The following is a 22,788-nucleotide window of genomic DNA, read 5'->3' on the forward strand; positions in this document are numbered from 1 at the left end:
CTCGATTTGTCGTTTGCGATTACGGCGCATCGCAACCGTGCACTTCGCTGCCGAGCAAAATCAAAATGACAGATGATTATCCGACAATCCGTCATAATGCCCGTATATGAATGGCGGTGTCGGCCCAATGTGCCGCATTATCAAATCAAGTGTTCCCTGTCGGATGACACGTTGGGCCTAATGCTCACATATTGGAAGAACGTCGCATAATCCCTCAGCTACGTTGGTCGTCCTGCAATAACCTCAACACTGGAGGGTAAGAAACTTTGTCAGTAGAAAAAAAAACAATTACTAACTGAAAGATTTAACTAAATAACTAAAAAAAAATATATCAAATAAACTCAACTTTGTCAAAACATTTCGTTGGCCGCTTAACTAATAAATTCGTTTGATTCTGACTTTATTCTTCTTTAATATTTTTTTAAATAGATTTGTTATTGTTTAAAACTTACTTATAAGCTGGAAAATATAACTTTTTTTTTAATTTTTAACCTTAAAATATTATTTTTAGAATCCCCGTACCACATTTGGAAATTAAATTTCCTTATCTTCCGCATTTTTATTTTACAGGATAATCAAGTAGGACAAAGCACGATCGCCTTGGCTATGAGTGACCTTGGTGTATGCGGGCAAGGCCGTCGCATATGGCGACCAATGTGGACCTGTTGGAATGGCCAATTTAACTAAGATTTAAGTACACCTACATCGATTTGCGCGGTGGCGGCGTTCAAAAATTGCCTCAGCTCGCTATAATCACCCGTTGAGCGGCGTCGCGTTGTGCCGGCGAGAAGTTGCTACAGTGGAAATCAACTATACACGCCGCTGCGCCGAAGCGTCGCGAATAAGTGGCGGATTAGGGAACGCGAAAAGCCGCTTTTCAAAAGGCGATTGGTCGATGCTAATTTTCCCTGATGCAGAGAATGGGTTGTGCCAAGTCCAAGCCAGAAAAAGGCCCTGCACGCGCCGAAACCCTTATTTATACCCGAAAGCAAGTATTTCGCGGTCACTTCTCCAAGATCAACCGCAGTGGTCCAGCATTTTGCAAACTGCATCCAGAGAGCCCAGATCAAAGCGAGGAGGAACCTGACAGTTTTACTTGAGCTTAAATACGCGTGTGAGAAAGTTTCAAAGCTAAAATAGGAGTTCACCTCAGAAGAAGAAATAAAATCAACAGATATAGGAGGAGTGAGAAAATTGCCGAAATGGGAGATGCGATGATCAAATATGACGAGCGCTTCTGCAACAATAGTGATTGGAAGGACTTCGCAAGGGAAGATGTTAAAAAAATGCCTGTCAAAAGTGTTACAGGAAAAAAAAGTAAGCACGTTAAATGCGAAGTACACCAAACAAAATATACTGGTCACAGTGATCTCAAAAAAACTTAATATTTAAAGGTTTTATCATGCCAAGTTACTTATATATTTTTTAAAACCGTTTTGTCAAATTTTAGATCGAATTCTCGACATCTTGTGTTGTGTGTGCGGAGACCGAAGTTCTGGAAAGCATTACGGGGTTTTTGCTTGCGACGGATGTAGCGGCTTCTTCAAACGGAGCATTAGAAAAAGCCGAAAATACTTATGCAAGGTAAAAATCAGTTTGCTGGTTCCTTTTCGCATTAATATAAAATTTGTGAGACAAAGGTATTTTTGGAGTAAATGGTTGGAGGTTGTAGTACGACGTCATAATAATATCTAAGCCCATACAGAAGTAGGTATCATTTTGAACGTTTCGAATAACTCTTTATTCATTTTCAACAAAGAGTTACTCGAAACTTTTAACAAGATACCTATACCTCTGTATGGGCTTTGAGATTCTTATGAAGGTATTTTGAATGTTTAAATAACGACAAAGGTATTTTTAATGGTGGAACAATGACAAACACATTTTTAATGGTGGAATAACATGATTAAAAGGCAAAACCAAAAAACTAAAGAGGGCATGTTGCACTATTTTATTAAACTCTTTTTTTATTTATTAAACAACGTTTATTACCAAGTCCACCAACAGTCTGAATATGTTTTCTCATTTCAATAAACAACTCGCTGTTTTCAGGGTAACGTTGATGGCCAGTGCAAGGTGGACAAAATACATCGAAACCAATGTCGAGCCTGTAGGCTGCAACGATGTCTAGCAGTTAATATGAATAAAGAAGCGGTTCAGGTAATTAAAAATAACAGCAATACAGTAATTCTTCCCACATATTTCAATAAACTATATTTTTTTAAATATTAGTCTTTTTAAAATCAGTTTACTCTTCACTAAACTACATATATGAAATTATGTTTATTATAAATAATTATAAAGGGCTGTTTCTTTATAAACCCGAAAGCTTTAGCAACAGAGCTTTGATTTTCGATCTTTTCTGCGACGTGTGTTTCAATGAACCAGGGACGCATTTTATTTTAACAGTAAAATACGTTCAGGGCTAATGTCTGAACCTCTATTTTAATCGGATTTTCTAATATCAGTAAAACCAACGCCGTCCATAGTTCTACAAATATCCTTCATATTTAGTAAATGCAACAAAACATATTATAACATAGGTAAGTTTGGTTTACAAAAGTAACATTTTCGCCGCCATTTTATATACGTGCAGCATGAGCGCGGACCTCGAAACACCAGTGGCTTCCACGCCGACGTTAGCTCGCCCAATTTCGATCAACGGCGCCACTCTGCTGCAGATCGCAATACACGGTCCATGGAAACACTCGGCATGAATCTCAGCATTGGAGGTACGTTTTGGCTGAACGCAATGCTCGTATTATCCTACAGTGTTCCGAAAATTTGGTTTGTAAAAAGAAACAAATTTTAAGCTAAATCAAAACTTCGGCAGTGTAGTGTCGAGTGGGTTGGTAGTATTATACGTTTTTTTAGGCATGTTTATGTTTAAAAGTGATACCTATTTCATTTTAATAATATAAATCACCTTGACCCTTGCAAGATAAATGTCGACCTTAATTCCTGATCAGTAACAGCAAAAAATACAGCAAAGCTAGCAATTCAGGTCAGACACAATAAACAGATCTTGAAAGATAAATATATATATTTTTTTTAGAATTTTATTTGAATAAGATATACTGACGGTGCCTTGATTGGAGAAATATATATATATATATATCTTTTAAGATCTGTTTATTGTGTCTGACCTGAATTACTAGGTTTGCTAGAGTATTTTTCTGCTGTTACATTTTATTACTGAATAGGATTGTTGGGCAATTTACGAAGGTTTTATTAAAAGCAATAAGCAGTTCAACATTTATATGCAATATTTGCAGATTTATACATATCATTTTTCATGAATGGCAAAGAGCAGATTGACACAGCGCATCCTAATCTAATATTATACGATTAAAAATTGTTCTTAATATTACGCTTAAATATTTTCAGTTTTCCATTATAGTGCTCTGTTTGCTAAGCTCGTGCAGAATTTCCAAATTAAATCAAGTTAAAATACATAGGGGTTATTTTCTATCACGTGATACATCATTGAAAAATACGCAAATAGCCGAAAAACTTACAAGATCAAATTACGCAGGAATAAACCATCGATCATCACCACGATCCTCTGTAAGTGGAACACAATCTCCTGACACAACTACTCAACATAATTATCAAAACATCTCGCCATCCAAGCACAAGCATTTCTTTCAACCGCACAATGACGCTACAACGCCGCTTTTCGGTGGCTCTCCTCTTTCGGAATATATAAGATGCCTTGCTTCCTTCAACAATCTGGCAAACGGTAAAGTTTAAACCCATATACTAAATTAGTGTAGTGGCGTACGAACGTAAAACCATTCACTATCAAATATAACAATTGCTAACAGTAATATAATGAGGATCAATATAATAGAACAAGGTATAATCTGTACTACCAACTTGTAAAACTAGATTAAGGTAACACAAACAATGCTATAATTTTATTGGATTTTAACTGTTGTGCTTTTATTAGGACAACAGCATCCAGTGGATCTATGTTTTGCCCAACAGCAGCTGTTGTCGTCTTTGGAAGGTTCTAATATAGCAAAGAGAACAAAACAAGACTTAGCGCCAATCGTTTCGCCGTCAGCACACACTTTTGTTGACTTGTTTCAAAGGCATTTTGCTCATTTAGTTGCCCAACAACAGCAAACGCTTGCACCGGTTGGTGCTCCGTGGAGTGCAAATACCTCGGAAACCGCTAACATTCCAAGTTGGCCTATTCCAAGGTAATTTTAGCTCTTGTTGAATTTTCAATTTTAGTAATGATTATAAGGATACACTTGCCTCAACATATAAAAGGTTTGATAAACGTTCAAACTCAAATGTTTGATTGTTAGTTACTGCACCTAAACTACTTTGTTGATGAGAGTTTTTTTTTAGCTACATGAGCTATCAGAATAAAATACAAAATAGAAGACAAGAATATATTAAGCTACAATAATAAATATGAGCTGACACAATAATAATAAGAACTGAAATAACATTAATTTCTATTACATCATATATAACTTATTCACTGAGTATATCGTTTTGAAATTTGATGTAACAAAATAGAAATTTTATCAAATCATTCCCTTTGCAGAACCGCAACAAGATTTCAAACCGAACATAAGGATTTCAGTCAATCGACAAACAATTGGTTTCAAAGTGCGAATAACAATCATATCCGTTCACGGATAACTTCACCAGAAACAAATTCTAAACTTTTGACCAAATTAATTAACAGCAATAAGTTGAGCACGACCGCCTTGCGGGCCCTGTATAATGCTGTAAATTGGTGTTGTCAAACATTGCCTTTTGCAGCGATGCCCGCATCTGAACAGGTAAATGGTGCTTAGAAATGAAATAGCATATTGGTATCGAAATAAACTGTCAAGTATCGAACATCCCTAGCCAAAACCTTAGGTAGACTATAGTTTTATGGAGTATATTCAAACGGCACCCAACCTTTTACTAAAACAGTATTTTCAAACACCGAAAATTCTCGCATTTCCCACTATTCCAGTCTTGCGATCAGCCGAACGAATTTGACTTTCAAAGTCTATATTGACCAAAAGCGTTCCTTTGAGATAAAAGTGCTTTCTGTCGGATTAGATCACTATATATATTTTGAACTGACAAAATTAGGAAGGCAAATTTAAAGTAAACTAGCTAACAATCAACCTAAAAACTGCTCCCCATTCAATGCGGTTTAGAAGCTTCTATTTTGTTTCAGCTTTCTCTTCTGCGCTCTAACTGGCCATCGCTAGTTGTTGTCGACATGGGTCATTCTGGAACTGCATCAGAATTTTTGAACTTACTACAGACCATTTCTTTTGCGGTTTGTCACCCAGGTAAGACACTTCTTTGTACATTTAATTTCGAAATCCTGGAGCCCAAAACAAATATAAGTTTACGCAAAGAGTCGATGACGCGTGAGATATACCAATATTATGAATTGGATTTATTCTGAAAGATCTCAAATCGATCATCCTTTGGGATTCAGACAGTTTCTAAGATTTTAATATGAGGAAACCTCCTGTTTTGGTAATTGAGTAATCTAGTCAAATACGTTTTGCCAACTTGGATGAATAACACACCACAGACTTGTTTTTTGCACCCGAAAAAGAAAAGCATAGCCTAATGCATCCTGATCGTATAATGTCTTCCTAAACTCTCCCAGTATGCTATTAATATAGTTGGCAGACTCCAGCAATAAAATGGAAATTATAACAATATTACAGTCGGAAAACAATACAGTTTGAAAAAAATAGAGCTAAAACCCAAAAGTCGGAATAACGTCTAAATCGGAAGTAGACATAAACCCATCGAAATTAGGCCTACTTGGCCAGAACAAAATCTAAACCCCAATCCCATCCCTAACTTTATCACTAACTCTCCTAATAATAGCCGTAAGTCAAATTCAAACCGCACCAATAACTTCAAGTAGGGGCAAGCATAACGGTGCTAAAACAGCGACACAACAAAGAAGTGTTCAAGTTCCGTTTTAATATAGGATGAATCTTGAACATGTTACAGGTACACTTTTAGTATAATATAATGTACTTACAGTTTGACTGAGATTTATTTAAACGTCTTCTAAACCTTAATGCTGATAACATTTTAAAGCTGAAACGTTAAAAAATATTATCAATGTTTGCTATTGGACTTTTGACTATAATCTATACTGATCTGCAACAACTATATTAAAATCTAGAGGCGCCATCTCTTGAAAGGATAAACGTTCGACTCCACGGCGCCAATCAGCGACTACAAAAGTCACTAATTGCAGTGAGAAGTGTAGAGATGAAATTAACAGAACGTGACGTAGTCTTCGGTGTTTGCCTCCTGGGTAAGTCAACAATAGTATGTTACGCAAATTTATTGACAGTTCAGAGGCTATGTGCAGCATCCATAAATATGGGAGATCTCTATTTTATACCTTTTTTCTGCAGTTTTGTATTACATAAGATTTTGTGTTTGACGCCAGTTTTCTAACTGATTGCGAATTCCACGAGCCTAAGGTATTTTATTCTATAAGAGAATCTTAGGTACTTTTACAAAATAAATGTTGATAACAAGTCAAAACGTGATATTTTTTGTTGGTTCTAATAAAATCATAGCATATTTCCCATAACGTTATACCAGGGGTCGGCAACCTTTTTCTATAGTCGCGGGCCAAAACCAAATTCACAAAGGTCTCTGCGGGCCGCACAAAATGATCACTAAGAATTGTGTTATTAGCATTTTAGAACAACTGTGCATCAGGCGGGCCCCGGATCGTTTTTGCACTTAAAACGTGTTTATTTAAATTTGAGGAGACTGTAAAGTGTTGGCGCAAAGCGCGAAAAAAGGCGTTTGTTTGGTTCAAAATTCGAGTTCACACGTTGTCATCCATACAACTAATGAAAAGTGTAATAACACTACTTTGGGGAACGCGATAACATTTAAGGTTAAGCTAGGTCAGCGTTTGTAAACGTTTGTAAGTGAAGGCAGAACTAGCGAGCGAAGCGAGCGCGATTTTTTTTGGTATACCGGTATTTCTTTTAATTTCTCGCAAGTTTTTATTACATTGCCGAAAATAAAAAATAAAAAAATTTAAAAAAAGATATGTCCAATATTGTGAAATACGTTTTCCGTTTTTCCGTGACGCACTTTGGCAGCTGTCCACCGCGCAACGGTAAAGAAGTGCTGATCTAGTAGAAACAAACAGCATCAAAACGTAAACAAACCGGACGTAGAAAGATCATTCGCGCGAAGTGCGAAAATTCTTCGCACTTATATAGTTAAAATAGTCAAAAAGTAAGTGAAATAGGGTCTAATTTGTTAAAGAAGCGGCGGGCCGGATGAATTACATCGGCGGGCGGCCCGCGGACCTTAGGTTGCCGACCCCTGCGTCATACCATTGCCTTGTATGGTTTCACGCTTTTCATACTCTAAAGTCTAAATGTCTCAACATATTCAAATCCCATCCTGATATAAATTGTTTATTCTGTAGAATAACAACAAAAACGTGATTAAACTTTGCAACATGTGATGAGTAACAAAGCGTTTTTTAATAAGCATTTATGGCGGGAAATAAAACAGTTTGTAATTCACTGTTCTAAATTTAAAATTCACTTACCAGGGCAATAAAGTGTAGGTCAAAAACCAAAAATACCTAAATTGACCCAAAATGATTTTTAGGACCGGGAACGAGCTACACCAAAGAAAGATCAAGTATTTGGAATAGGTTTCACTCCTCTCTAAAGGTTGCAGTCAGCGATCCGAGCGAGTTAATGGCAAGGTAGGACGCTCGATTTTAATTTCAAACGAACATAAAACGAATAGAAAAGCATAAAATGTATTGTTCAAGTAACGAAAACCTGAAACTGGAAAGTTTCTTGAATAAACCTTAAATATTTCAACCACTACTATACGAATATTTGAACTAAGCCAATAAAGTAATAATAAGTGGTAAAATGCATTGTCGCGTAATGTTAAAAGCGAAATGTATTCCAGTGTTTTAAGACCTTTGCTCGTTGCTTTGCAGGGAAACACAAATTAACTCGTTGATTGACAGCTTGCGACATTTGCGACAAGTAGATGTGGAGCAACTGTTCGGCGACCACTCAGCAAACCCGGGATTCGCCAAGAGTTTTGTGGAAAGCGTTCATTCGAATTTGCAACGCGATTTGTAAATTGTTTCCGAATGGCGCCTATAGGCTTTTCGGAATTCGCGTGTTAGAACGGCGCTGTGGTTGAGATAGCACCAGAGTTTTATTTTGCTAATAAAATGATGTTATACAATATGTCGATGGAAATTAGTCGTGCTGTACTTAAGCTATTATCATGTTATCTGAGAGTGAAAGTATAGTAGCTGAAATATTTCTACTCCGATTACTAAAATTGTTGCTAAAAACAAAATAAATACACCGTAAAATAGTTTCAAATTTTTTGAATGTTTTTATTTCAATGTTTATATTTGTAAGGGATATGTCTCAAATATAGCTCTTTTAACAAAGGGGTTATTACTAAACAAAAACCTTGTGGTCAGCCTGTGTATGCGACGATCTGTTCGTTTTAAGGCATTTCTAGTCAAGTCAACCTGCCCTTAAATCGTCCAGGAAGCAATATGTTTTACAATTGCAACGTTTTCTGTATTGCAATAACGTGGAAGGCTAGAAAGTCAAGAAAGAAAATGAATACATTTTCTAATAATACAGACGTGTTACTGAAAATTATGCTACTTCATTAGAGTGTAAACAGAAAAATAATGCTGCTATTTTGTATGTTTTCTGAAACAGCTCTGAGATTTCAATATGGAATAACCGAGGATTTTGTTTTACAATTGAAATTTGTCAAATTAACAGAATTTAGGCAAAGGTATTTTTTTAAATAAAAAGGGAAACCACTGTCGGAAATTTAAAATGAATTGTTTTCGTGTTGTAGTTTTTGTTCTTGCTGTTGCAGTAGTACAGACACAAGGTACGTAATAGTGTAAAAACGAAAAACGAAGTAATACCAGTCCAACGTGTGTTTGGTTTAGGAACATGATAACACAATACTTGTTACCTTTTCTTTTCTTTTTTTTATATTTTGTTATCATCCAAAAGTTCCCCAGGAACTGTGGTAAAATAAACATTATAGTTTCAGCCCTGGCAAGTTAGAAACTTATAATTAGGTTTTATAATTGTACTATACTCTTAGTGAACAGCGTTGAAAATAATTGGATTTTTCCAAGTATGATGCATTCTTATGTAGAGCATAGACTTTCCTTCTCATTGAGTTGTATGTGTTCATCATGTGGTAAATGTTTGCATCACCTAACAAGACAACCGTAGTATATAAAAACATATCGTTTTAGATAAATTCTACATTTTGGGTAACCTATAATCAAAATAGGATTATATAGAAAGAGATTCGAGACAAAACTTTCTATTTTCGGTAGGCCTATAAACGGAGAAATTTGTCAATGAAATCTATATGAGTATAGTTAAACAACGCTCGGTTATTCATAGCTCTAAAATGTTGGAAATGTCAGTCGGCAAGTATCACGCAATGCAAGTCTGAAGGGTCGTGGGAGCTTTGTGCACGAAACGAGGTTTGTAATTTACATGTTGAAACAATTGATCGTTTGACAGTATGACTGGTAGCCTTTAATATAGGGTTACCAACTATTTTGGCTTAAAATCAGGACGTTTCCAATCAGTCACCAAATCCATCATTTTTGTGGTTGTTTAAGTATGACGTTAGCAAATACGTCATAGCGTGTTTAGAGCAAACAATATCTGGACCAATTACTCGCTAAAGTGACGTTATACATACGTTCATGTTTAACGCAAGGAATAAAACGCAAATCAGGTATCGCTTTTCAACAAGTTAAGACAGACCAAATACAACAAACCTATATTGGTGTAACGTATTGAAAATGTTGTCTTACTAAAAACCCGACATTTTGGTTGAATATGGACGGAAAAAAGTCCTCAAAATCGGGACTGTAAAATCGAGACGTATATGGTAAGTCAACTGTAATATGAACATTTTTATTTGTGTGCAAACACGGAATATGGCAAGCCCGACGAACGATTTTTTTTTATATCTGTCAGGTTTAAACGATGAACAAAACTTCAAGTAACAATATAAAGTTGGATTGTAATTAGTAGTGAAAGTATTTTTGTGTGTTTTGTTATGTACGTGAGTTATCATATTGTGTAATTTGAGCATCTTAACATTGAACAATGAACTTACTTAATTAAATCGCGTGTATTTTAATTAATTATTTATCGAAATTTAACAAAACAAACTCGCATTATTTACTCGAATACATACAATCATGTGCGTTAGTTGTTACCAAGGAAACGAATGTTGTATAAAGCTAATTTATTTAATGCGAGTGGAATGCCTGTGGCATCAATCATTATGCTCTTAAATTAAGAAACTTTAAACTTAAAAGGTTTGCTATTTTGCAGCAAAGCTGTCATACTGAGGTGCGCACCCGACGGTCGAGATTGGAAAGTATTTCAACGGGATGTAAACAAACCCAAGCCTGTGTTAACGATGCATCACAGGTTCGTAGATTATAGTTAGGAAATACATCACTTTTCTGTCATAAAAAACATCAACGTGCTGCTGCGCAAGCGCACGTCAAACTCGGCACTTGATTAGACGAGTATTCTTACTAAAGCACATAATCTGACTCAAATAGAACAAAGTTGTCAGCAACATGAATTAACCAGTCTAAAAAGGTATATAGTTTGCATCACCGAAAGTTCGAATATTGTTTTATGTATGACCCGAAGTTCTTATTATTACATTTGCAAACCGATTAAAATGCCCACGCTCACTCCCTATTGCTTTATATTACTTAGACAGGCATGTTTTTCATGAGACACAAAACAACAAAATCGCATTTTCGAGCGACATAAAAGTTTTGTGCAATTTTAGAAAACATTAAGGTAAAATAATAATAAACTTGTATCTCACAACCAAACGAAGTTTTAACTACAAAATATAACTTTTGGATGATGTTCCTTGATATCATTATGCCTATTTCTTTCTCTTCGTTTTCAGCCTGGATGCATCCCTGGTGGGCAGACTTCAGTTTGCAGGTGTTGCTGTTCAAGAGACCGTTGTAACCAGCAGCTAAAACCAGTTTGCAAAGGAACGACGCCACGACATAATCCCATGCCAAGTATAATATAAATCCAGCCTCTGCATTTGATAGTTACGGCTAACGTACCATTATAGTCTAAATGCATAAAAGTGCCTGGTTCGTTAAACCGGCTTTCTTTTGATATAGCGTATTATAAAAATGTAATGTTTGTATTTAAGTACATTTTATTTCCAGCGCGGAGGCTGTGTCATCGTCACAGCCCAAGGTGCTGGAATTATGTTCATCTTATACGAAGGCCGCTCATTTTTGAATGTTTTAGCAACGGCCAGCCTGTGTCGAATCGTGAAATGAACAGATGTGACACTTCGTGCCATTTTAGCTGTGATGAAGGTATGCTAATACGGTTTTTAACTTCAGTTATGACATTTTACATTTTCTAACAACGTTTTAAGTTTTTACATTTTGTACTTTTAAAACTTTCTACGAATGGTGTGACGCAAATAGGCATTGCTATTTTATTATCATGAAATACAAATTTTTCGTTATTTTTAAACGTAAGACTAAAAAGTACTTGCTAGAATAAAAAGTAAACTTTATTCAGGTCACTTTTCCTGTTTATAGACCCATTTTTAATTGTTTAATTTACATTTTATTATAAAAATATATAGGTTACAAACTTGTTGGGTATGACGAACTCAGATGTCGATTTAGCGAACGATCAAACAAGTTCAGATGGTCTCACAGCATTCCAAGATGTGAACGTGAGTATAGTGTACCACTGTGCGCATTATCCGTTATTTAATAAAACAATGACGGTTTCAGTAAACGCTTGATGTTTTCATTTACAAAGCTTTTGGGATAATTTTTATCATCCATTACAATGTGAAATATGGTCCTGCCAGTATGGTTCTCAACCGCGGCTCTGAGAGTGGCTTTTAATGATCTTTATGGCGGCTTAAAGTTAAATTCGACATATCAACCATTACCTTTGGTAAAATACTTGATTATCTGCTATGCTTAAATCAATAATCTATTTCCCTTAAAAATTAACTTAAAAGCTTGTTGGTAAAAAGTCAACAATTCTGTTACACATTTTGAGTTCGCATGACGTAGTTAATAAAACGCTCCAATAAATATAACATAAAACCATGACATCACAACACATCTATAAACGGCAATGCTTTCGTGTTTGATCGAAATGAACTAAGGAGCACATACCAAGGGGCTGATCCAGGGGGACACCAGGCCAAGCCCGCTAAACTATATATATTTTTTAATTTCGTAGCGCTTTGCGCCAATTGTTTTCTGTCGTTAATGTTTTTGTCGGTTTTAGGGACTTCTATTTAATTCAGCCCAAACCGCCATGCAAGGTAAACATGTCCTGCAGGGCGCAGGCTGCAGTAATAATTCACAAACTCTACTAAGTGCAGTTTTTGTTTAACTATATTACTCAATAAATGCCATTATATCCCTCAAAATGCGAGTCTCTTTTATGTGGCTCATGCATCACGTATCCTTTATATTGAAAGTTTTGCTAATGTTTTGCGCACGAGTTTATTTGAGAATAGCAAGTGTTTTTAGGACTAATTGTTTAATAATGTTATTATGTAACTGACGTCGTCCCTTAAAAGTTGCATGACCATCTCCAAACGAAATCCTTGTTCCAACCCTGCATATAACACATGTCACGATGTCAAAATACCTTTTGAAGAATGGTCGCCTACTTCAGGAAGAAAATAGTACGTTTCAGAGTAAATGGCAAGGGAAAGTTTTTAAAATTGAAAAGAACAAATAACCCATCGCCTTATTTGTGTTAAATTTCGATCACGATATTTCTCTGCACTCTTTTAAAAAAGGTCTGCTTAAATTTTTTGCTCGGAACGCTGACAAAGGTTGAGAACCACTGGCCCGACCAGGAGCGGCCTCCACCCACTTCAAACGCCCCCCCCCCCAAACCAGTAAAGCGTTTTTTTGTGACGTCATTTATGAAAAAAAACATATGTCCCATAACAAAAATCTTAGGTTCGCGCCTGGTCCTGACTGACATGCTTTACATTCATTGTTCTTACTGTTGAACTTGTGGATAATAGATGATCTTTTTGTCAATAGATGACCTTTTTTACGTTTTGCGTATTTCATGTCCTTCTTCGGTATGCAACACCGCTTCAAAAGGCATAATGTTTATGATAAATCACATACCTTGAAAAAAAGAGTAAAATAGTTCGATCCCCAATATGTCTATCTTTACAGCGAACACTTGCGACCCGTCGATGATACATGTTCATCCACCACTTGAATGCACAGATTCCAATCTTGTTGGCAGCGAATGTCTAAAATTGTGTCCTAGCGGATATCATCCTAATCACGGCAATCCAATTCGATGTGGTAAGGGTAAACTGGTTTTGATATGAGAAAGATGTTCACAAGACAAATGTATTTAAATCACAAAACAACAAAAATATTTTAACGGTTTGTTTTTATATTCGGTATAGAATTACGATGCGTTGATATGGATTAGATTCTAATATTCTAATCATTGGAAGATCTTATACCGTTTGCGAGAAGCTGTATTTTTCTTTAGAATTGTCAGTTTAGTTTAGTAGTCAAGCCTATTCTTATTTTGGTATCACCACACTGCCTTTAACTGTACGATTTTAATTTCTCATAATTTGTGCTTTAACACAAAATATATTTAGAATAATGGCATACAAACGTACACCCAACAACATAAATACTATTCTAACATAAATTTACATAAACTCTCACCTGAACATGTCAATAGAATACCTAAGAACAAAGGAAAGTAGGGGGGGGCGCAAAACTTTCAAAATGTGCTTTATAGGCGCTGGAGGGCATTGGATTGGTGAGGTTCCACAATGTGTTGCGAATGATTGTCCGCCTCAAACTCAACCGGAACACGGTGATGTTTCTTGCAGCGACGCCAACAACGAACACAGCAACTGCACGTAAGTCGAAATTCAACTGTATAGTGCAATGCCAAAATAATTTACAGAACTTTTCAGTCTATTCTAGTTTACTAAATATTATCACCAAAATATATTGGTTTTAAAGCAGATCAGGTCATCTATAATTACGTCAGTTGTGAAGGTAAGCCAAAACGGTCTGTCTATAATTGCCATGGGTTCCAGTAAAAACATTTTTCGTCGTTCCTGTAAGAAAATTATTCTACTTTCAACCCTGAATTTCGCTTTAGGTTTTCTTGCGATCACGGGTACCAATTGGTTGGTTCCAAATATCTGCGATGCTTACGACAACAAGGCCAAGGACCCGAAGCTTTTCCGCGAAACGACAAGATAACCATCGTTGAACCCCGTGTCACAACTCCAAGATGGATTCCATCTACTCCACCAGTGTGCAAAAGTATTACCTTCATGCAATTAAAATAACACAGTACCTGTGGTTGAGACAATGCGAAAAAATACATGTTTTTTAAAGCTATTTAAATCTCAAGCACACAAATGAGCACAAAATTCAGGATTATAATGCTACAATGCAGTTACAAACAAGTAGGGCTGCGTAGTCGGTTAAAATAAACCGAGTTCAAATCCGCCATAAAAAGTAAAGTCGAGTCCGACTCCCGAGTCCCGGGTCCGATTCCGGCCAAATGTGCGATCTTGTCGAGTCCGACTCTACATCCTGTATTGTACCCATTAACGTAACGTAGTTAAGGTACAGCCATTTACTTATAGGGGTGTCATATAATTTATCCACCCACAATACAGGGTTAAAAAATATTCTATTCCACCTTTACAATTTATATGTTGCGGCAATATCAGTTTCAAAAATGCGTACTGCGCTTGCGCACGTCGCGTAGTTATACTCGAGTCCCGAGTCCGACTCCAGCAAAACAAACCGACTCCGTAGAAGCCCAAATGCGACTTCGGCTCCGCAGCCCTGGTTAGAAGTGCTGACCGCGATAAGCTTATATAGGTATCGTAAGAAATATGGTATATAAGCTCTTGCAAAATTTTAAAGATTCCCATATGTATTGACAAACAATATAAAACAAATTAACGTTTCGTTTTTCTTTATGTTTCCAAAGGCGATTGTTGTTCATAACCAGCTTAAAATTGATTCTTGTTTCTTAATAGAAATATATTTGGCCAAGGCGGGAGATGGCTTTACCAGTACTTTGATCTTAAACAATTGTGTTGCTCATATAGTTATCGAATGGGCCTCATGGGGTCCATGGTCTCCCGGATGCTCTGTGACGTGCGGTAAAGGCGAAAGTACAAGAAAGAGATTGTGCGTCGTGGGTCAGAAAGGCGCTAGTGGTTGCAAAGGATCCGATACAGAGAGGAGAGCGTGCGATCGTGGACTTTGCATAGGTAAGTTGAATTTTTGGCTTGGCTTGGCCAAATTTCGGCTTACTCTGCGATATCTTAGATTCCCATGGAAAACCTTTTATGTTAATCAAATGCACCGCAAACTCTGTCTATCTCTTGGGTTTGAGCAAAAACTTTACCTATTGATATAACTAGTGAATTTTTTTATTTTATTTTCATTTAGTCGTGTTTATATAAACTGTTCCTATACCTGATTTCAGGCGGGACAGTCCCGTTTAAAATAGGTCTTTGTCCCGTCGTCCCGATTATAGTAACTAAAATGTCCCGCGTTTTGAACAGCCAACATTTTACGGATATAAGTTTATTGTGATAGGTCCGTTTTGCCAACAATATAAATATAATTGTTACGTCACTATAGCGTGCAATTGGTCCAGTGCCTGGGTTGATTGCTTGTGCATTAAGTATAGTACAGTATTAATATGCTAGTATAGGAGGTGTTGTGTCCCGACCATAAGAATCCCACATAATATTATACTACCTGTGAAATAATAGATAATTGTACTGTACATATTGTTTCTTTATACATCTTATTTTGTGTTTTCAAAGTAGTTTAATACTAGGAGTGTAAATTGTACGACAAATTAAGAAGTCAAAACAAAATAGCGAGAAAATTTAGCCCTATTTATTTTATTTTTTCAGTGTAAATTTACCAAGATAATCGAGACACAGGTTGTCTGTATGAACAACGTGCCGAAACAATATAATAATGAATGCAAAATTTCACGCGCGAATTGTTTGACTTCTCAATTCGCCGTAATCAATCGATGTAGGCCTACTTTTAATCTTGTTTTTAATTGCACATTCGCACTGAATTTGACAGGCAACAAAATGCCCTCTTTAAGTTGCATTGTGACGTCACGCTAGACGTATTTCCGTTACGTAAAACTTACAAGACCATAAAAAATTCTATATCTAGTGACTGTTTGGAAGCCCATTTTAAGGCCAAAAATTTAGTATCCCTTCCCACTTCTCGTACAATATGCACTACAAAGATGTGTTTGATTCAGCCATGCATATCAAAATAATCGGTGATTGGAATAAAACAATGCCACAAAAACTGCTAATCGTTTACTTTAAGTATTTGATATTTTTACGCTTTATAAACGGGGTCGCAGTGATACATTCAGCACAGTACCAGACCTACAGTATAGTGTACAAAGAAATCAGATCATACTTCTCTTAACTTAAAAATCTACATAGTATTTCTAACATATATTACAAGTAGATAAATAAGGTATACTATGTGACGCATAAATTTAGAATGGACGCCTTGGAGTAAGTGGAGCTCTTGCTCAGCGTCATGTGCTGGGGGAACCCAATTCAGAAATAGAGAGTGTTTAAATGGCAATCCTGGTGACAGCGGATGCCCATTACCCGATGAAGAAAATGAAAGATGCAATTCGGACGTTTGTCCAGGTAAACTAGTCATGCTGTAGGTGAGATATTACCAGTGCTGTAGTCACTGAAATTAGTAGTATCGATAAACTTAAGGATAAGTCTTGTGCACAAATGACTGATTTAAGATGATTGATTACCAGTGCTGTAGTGCTGTAAATGACTTGACCTAATTTATAGTAAATATCCTCATCTTTTTGTTGAATTATGATAATATAATCTCCAATTTCTGTACAATACATGTTAAATAAAAAGCCTATAACCCATATTTAATGAAGTTTTGTGTGGTGACTTACAAATCAATTGGATCTATGTCTGTTAAAAAGATTTGTTAATAACACTGTTATTAATTCATGCTTTTTTGCCAAGATGCCATGCTAGAATATACTAATTTAAAAAATTAAAACGATTAGTTTACTTCTGATTAAATACCTCCTGTTAAACCCGTATAGTGTGCAAGGAACTTCCACCAATAGCAAACGGTCGATACGCGTGCACCGACGGTCAACACGTTGGAAGCGAATGCTCTTTCGGTTGCAATTTGGGCTACTCTCTGAACCGGGGTCAGCCAAACAGCACAGTTTGCGAAGTACGCGATGGGATGGCGAATTGGAACAACAAACTCCCGACATGCGTCGCTGGTATGAGATATAGGCTACACATAAGGTTTACTCGTTTTTTCAGTACTCCTATATACATGTTGGAGAAACCACGTTTTAAACAACGAATGGAGATGAGTTTTAAGGGCAAATTTATAACAATTTTATAATTGGCTTATGTCGCAAGATTCTGTAATTGGTATGATGTTTTTGTCTCTTTATTCAGGTAATACCACACTTACATTTTGTGCTTATATTAGCTCTTGAATATATTAAAATTTTTAATTGGTACTATAGATTTTGAAACACATTGTAGCGTATTATAATTATGCTTTCTCATAGCATAACAAAAGGCGTCTTATACAAACTTTTTAAACGTACTAAATTTTATCCAATTAAATCCAACAGAGATTGCGCCATGCAAGCCGGAAGTATTGTCGGACGTTGTTTTCGTTCTGGACTCATCGGCATCAGTCAACCTCGAAAGTCAGTTCAAAGCAGTTTCAAATTGGGAGAGGATTCTTGACTTTGTCAACAACGTTATCGGGTTTCTATGAAAAGCTTATACTAGCGCTTTCCCATCCCCAACTTAATTAGTTATACGGACAAATCAACATAATTGTCGCTGCCATTGCTCGAATAAGCCAAAAATAAAACTATTTTGTCTTTTTTTGCTTCTTTTTTTATTCTTTTGCTTTAAAGTGTTTATGACAAAAGCCTAAATAGTTGCTTATTATTATACGTTTAAGAAAATATGTAAACTTTTTCCCAGTTTTTTAATAAAATTATTGGTCTAATAAATTTCCTAAATCGGTCCCTTGAAGTTTAACTGCATTTGAAATTAAAAAGCAGCAAAAAAATACTAAAAAAAATGGTATCGTAATATGTCATAAAATCGCAGCGCATTTAAAATGCGAAACGACGCTACTCGAATAGCGGTGATCACATTTGGCGACAGCAACCCGGCATTGAGCGGACAACACATTTTCTTCACTCAATACGCCAACGACAAGTCGGCATTACAGGCGGCAGTTCTTCGACTTCGATACCTCGACACAGACTGTAAGATATTCCACGATAACTACATGGCAGCTATCAGTGCATTTATAGCAGATATACTAAAACTTTCAGGCTTAGCGGTCTGTGATAGTAGGGGAGTATTATTAAAGTGTATGTTCCTGTGATGACAAGATATATTTTTATCTTACAGAGAAGAATTTAGAGTCGTGTTGTCAATTAACTAGCGAGAATTGTTTTTGACGTATATAATTTTATTCGTTAGAAGATTCGAAGATCTTCTGTAAATATGCAAATAAACATACCCTGATCAAAGTATGTGTTTAAGTTTAGGTCATGTAGTTTACGAACTATAAAAAATTTTTAAAAATGTGTAACAGAATCATTTTTCATATGACTATTATACGGACACCGACAGTGCGCATGTGATTCACTTAGCAAAGAGAAATAGTAGTAATGAATTTTGCATTTTTAAAACGTAGGCCTATTAGCTTTTACCAATCTAGTTTAAAGTCTCCTCCGTGAATAGTTAATTTGAAACATATAGGAATAACATAGCCATTCTTCAAGGGCTTCAAGACTGATTACCGCGTTTGCGTACAATGTGGAAATCGACGGCAAAACATACAATATAATAAAAGTTTATTTTAGCTACAAATACAGGAGCAGCATTGCAATATGCCGATAATGTACTATTATCTGCTGCTAATGGAGACAGGCCTGACGTGCCCAACAGTTTGGTTGTGATTACGGACGGTAATTCGACGGACGATGTACTTCAACCTAGCAATGCTTTGAGGAGCAGAGGTGTAAAGGTATGTGTCGAAATTTGTTACTTTTATCATTTTTATTCCTTTCGTCCGGCCCGCGATGGGATTTTGAGTGGCCCTTTGTAAAATATCAAGCATAGAACGAGACTCCCAAATGCTAAACTTTGTAAGCGTTTGAGGATATCAGTAAGCGACAGAAAGCCCCAATTCGATGCTATTGTAAGACCTGAAGTCTAAAACAGAGGTCGGCAACCCACGGCCCGCGGGCCGGATGCGCCCCGCTTCGCGCGAATGATCTTACTGCGTCCAAATTGTTCACGTTTTGATTTTGCTGGAAGAGCAACTCTCCGTTATATATATATTTTTTAATTTTTTATTTTCGGTAATGTAATAAAACTTGCAACAAATTTAAAAGAAATGCCGGTATACGTAAAAATCGCGTTCGCTTCGCTCGCCACGTGCGCACTGACTTAAAAAGGTTAACAAACACTAAACAAGGTTAACTATTAAAGTTATCGCGTTTCTTTAAAGTAGTTTTATTACACTTTTAATTGGGAGTATGAATGACGACGTTTGTGCTCGAATTTTAAACCAAACAAACGCCCTTTTTCGCGCTTTACGCCAACGCTTTACTGCCTCCTTAAATGTAATTAAACACGCTTTACGTGAAAAAAAAAAGATCCGAGGTCCGCCTGATTAAAAGTTGTTCTAACATTTTAATAACACAATTCTCAGTTAAATTTTTGTGCTTTCTGAGTTTGGTGTTGGCCCACGACTAGAAAAAGGTTGCCGACCCCTGGTCTAAACCAACTCATCCTTTTTCTCACTGAAATCTTGGTGCTGTAGCACACTTCACTTTTGACTCTTCCAAAGTTATCAATATGTAGTAGGGTACATTTACATAAATAAAGCACCATAAAATTAAAGCGTGTCTAATATGTTTACTATTCGCATTTGGTGGATCATCATGTTGTTAGGTATGACTGTGGTGGATCATGGCAGAAATCATTTGAACACCCCTGATATAGACTATGGCAGTCCAATTAATATATCGATCAGGAATCCGGCCCGCCTAGTACTTCATTTCCCATATCAGGCCCGCCGACTGGAGAAGTTGCCCGCCCCTGGATGCAACCATACCACAGTAATGCGCTATTTGCCATTTGTTTTTGAATTTGCCGGTTTATTTCTGCGTTGCATATAGCTTATAATATTTTCACACATAGAAAATATTGTTTGACATGAACCTGGCTTGTTGTTACAGATTCTAGGTGTTGGCGTTGGGGCAAATGTTGTCAAACAGCAAATGATCGACATTGCTCGGCCAACTGAACCGGTTTTACTTTCGGACGGATTTGCGGCGCTCGACCGTCTACTTGCGGCCGAAGTTGTGCGAGACTTATGTTCAACAAGTAAGGTTTATCTTCCATTTCAGGTATTTCTAGTTTGGAAATAGCTAAAATGTATTTTGGGGTAGGTATACAATTTCGAAATCTTTCAAACTATAGTATATCAGGGGTTCTTAACCTTTTTTGTATGTTTTACCCTTTTAACAAAAATGAATGTCAGATTTACCCTCAACATATCATATTTAAATAGTGCTCATTTATTAAAAATTTCATCAGTTATATTTAATGCGGCGGCTTTCCTTACTTTGGCAACGAGTTGTTTTATGCCTTAATTGTAAAGTAGTAGATAATACAAAACGAATATCAGATTCAACATGCTTTAGATTTGACAGTAAGCAATGCAGAGATTCGTATCAATTCGCATAGAAAAACGGAACCAGAATATTTAAACTAAACTTAATACACGCTGCTCGCAGATACGTTACCTAAATCTATGCCGTGAATGCCGAAAAGCTGATTATTTCAAGCAGCAAATGACGTAACAATGATGTAACTAAGAGATATAAGGATGTTACCAATAAACTAAAAAAATTATCAATTAGCGAAGCATAACGTTACCGATACTAGACAATAAAGAATCACTAGGCTACGACTACGGAGCTAGCTTTGAATTAGTAGTTAATTTGAACTAGGAAAGTAGGCTTCCTACCATACCTACAGCTGGCACAATTTTCTGTCCTGCCAACTGATGCGGATATTTTGATTGATAGCTCATTTACCTCCTTAAACGACGAAATTAACCCCAGGTTAAGAAAGGCTGGTATAGATAGATACGTCCTACACTAAGTATTAAGGTGCGTCTAGATTTAAACAATTTCACCGACGGTTGTTGTTTGCTAACGAATGACAGCACCGAAATCAGAAAGACGCTTCTTTCGATTTTTTTTTAGATGACATATATATATATATATATATAGGTTTATTGTATTTGAACATATTACAGAGTTTGAAACAGTCGTCGGCACACCCACAAAATATACCTGAAACGACAACAGATGGGCTAATATACAAAGCCAAGGACCTTTTTTTATGAATAAAAAGTAACAAATAAACGTGTGACACTCCTTATCTTTTAGTAGTATTCTCCTGGCGTCGGTGTGTTGTTAACCTTACATTGTCTACTCCGCCCTTATTTTGCCTATACTATGTTTATATGTTTCTCGTTTGCAGGCGTCACTTGCGAGACCCTGATTCCGTCCGACCACGGGACCATGACTTGTTCCAACGGGAACCTAGAAAACAGCGTGTGCACATTCGACTGCCAGCCGGAATATAGGCGCATAAACGGCCCTTCGGTAACGTGCCGCAACCAACGCGAGCAGTACGGGGTCTGGAGCGGTCCCATTCCCATCTGTGTGTTGGTATGAAGACTTAATTTCACAGGGCGTCTAATTACGCCATAAACGCGTCAAAAGTCGCAAGTTTGTTCACGTACTTAGCTTTTATCCACGACAAATAAAATTGCATTGCGTGTCACAACATTCTCATTGCATGTAGCATAATATATAACGGCCTTCAACATCGGTTTTCCTTATCATCTATATCGTAGTAAATTGTAGTGAAATCACATCCTTATATATCGTTTTAGAAACTGATCGTTTTCCATTGGGTTTCGCACTTGATTACGATAATTATTGTCGTGCTTTGGTCGAGATTGTATTTTTTGGCCATTTGAAACAATGAAATGTCCCAAGCTAAAAGGTTGTTTTTTAATTTATTATTGCTTAACCCCAAGAAGTAACGAAGTTTTGTCGTTGCAAGAATCTTATGCCATTGTATTGCAAACCAGGTGTATATCAGCTTAAAATGTCTGATAGTTAAGTTTTGTTCTTTAGAGTATATTCGATTAAACTTTCGCCCTTTGAAAAGAGAAAATTCTGCATATAGCCTAAAACCGGTTTAAATTAAAATCGAATTTAGGACGACTGCCCAAAAGCAAAAGCGTTTTACCTTTCGGGCGCTGGCTTTTCAGTTTCAACTTTGGTTTAACAAAACAAAAATATATAATTATATATGTATGAGCTTACGGGTTTTTTAATGAAATAAAATAGTTAAGAGCATGCATTCTTTCGAAATAACGAATTTCGCTGGAGGTAAAAAACAAAATAAGAATTAAAAATAATTTTTAAAAATTTACTTATTTTTCGAAAAGACAAAACATATTTACGAGGGATA

The 22,788-nt window shown here is 36.4% G+C and overlaps 2 protein-coding genes across 2 annotated transcripts; both read left to right on the forward strand.

Moving 5' to 3' along the window:
• Positions 1 to 1,202: 1,202 nt before the first annotated feature.
• Positions 1,203 to 8,141, forward strand: LOC146138279 (retinoic acid receptor RXR-alpha-like). The gene is made up of 10 exons (XM_083394556.1): positions 1,203 to 1,317; positions 1,451 to 1,584; positions 2,053 to 2,160; positions 2,597 to 2,732; positions 3,953 to 4,012; positions 4,786 to 4,805; positions 5,198 to 5,315; positions 6,179 to 6,313; positions 7,648 to 7,747; positions 7,994 to 8,141. The coding sequence occupies exons 1-10, from the start codon at positions 1,203 to 1,205 to the stop codon at positions 8,139 to 8,141; spliced, it is 1,074 nt and encodes a 357-aa protein (XP_083250682.1).
• Positions 8,142 to 9,465: 1,324 nt separating this feature from the next.
• Positions 9,466 to 22,138, forward strand: LOC146138280 (coadhesin-like). The gene is made up of 16 exons (XM_083393650.1): positions 9,466 to 9,544; positions 10,413 to 10,511; positions 11,014 to 11,134; positions 11,291 to 11,446; positions 11,725 to 11,817; positions 13,307 to 13,441; positions 13,899 to 14,022; positions 14,271 to 14,437; positions 15,241 to 15,405; positions 16,684 to 16,839; positions 17,271 to 17,459; positions 17,826 to 17,964; positions 18,319 to 18,479; positions 19,086 to 19,249; positions 20,469 to 20,616; positions 21,784 to 22,138. The coding sequence occupies exons 3-16, from the start codon at positions 11,128 to 11,130 to the stop codon at positions 21,978 to 21,980; spliced, it is 2,001 nt and encodes a 666-aa protein (XP_083249776.1). The 5' UTR covers positions 9,466 to 9,544; positions 10,413 to 10,511; positions 11,014 to 11,127; the 3' UTR covers positions 21,981 to 22,138.
• The last annotated feature ends 650 nt before the right edge of the window (positions 22,139 to 22,788 follow it).

The sequence above is a fragment of the Ascidiella aspersa genome, chromosome 7 (genome assembly GCF_963924565.1).
Source record: "Ascidiella aspersa chromosome 7, kaAscAspe10.2, whole genome shotgun sequence".
Classification (NCBI taxonomy): domain Eukaryota; kingdom Metazoa; phylum Chordata; class Ascidiacea; order Phlebobranchia; family Ascidiidae; genus Ascidiella; species Ascidiella aspersa.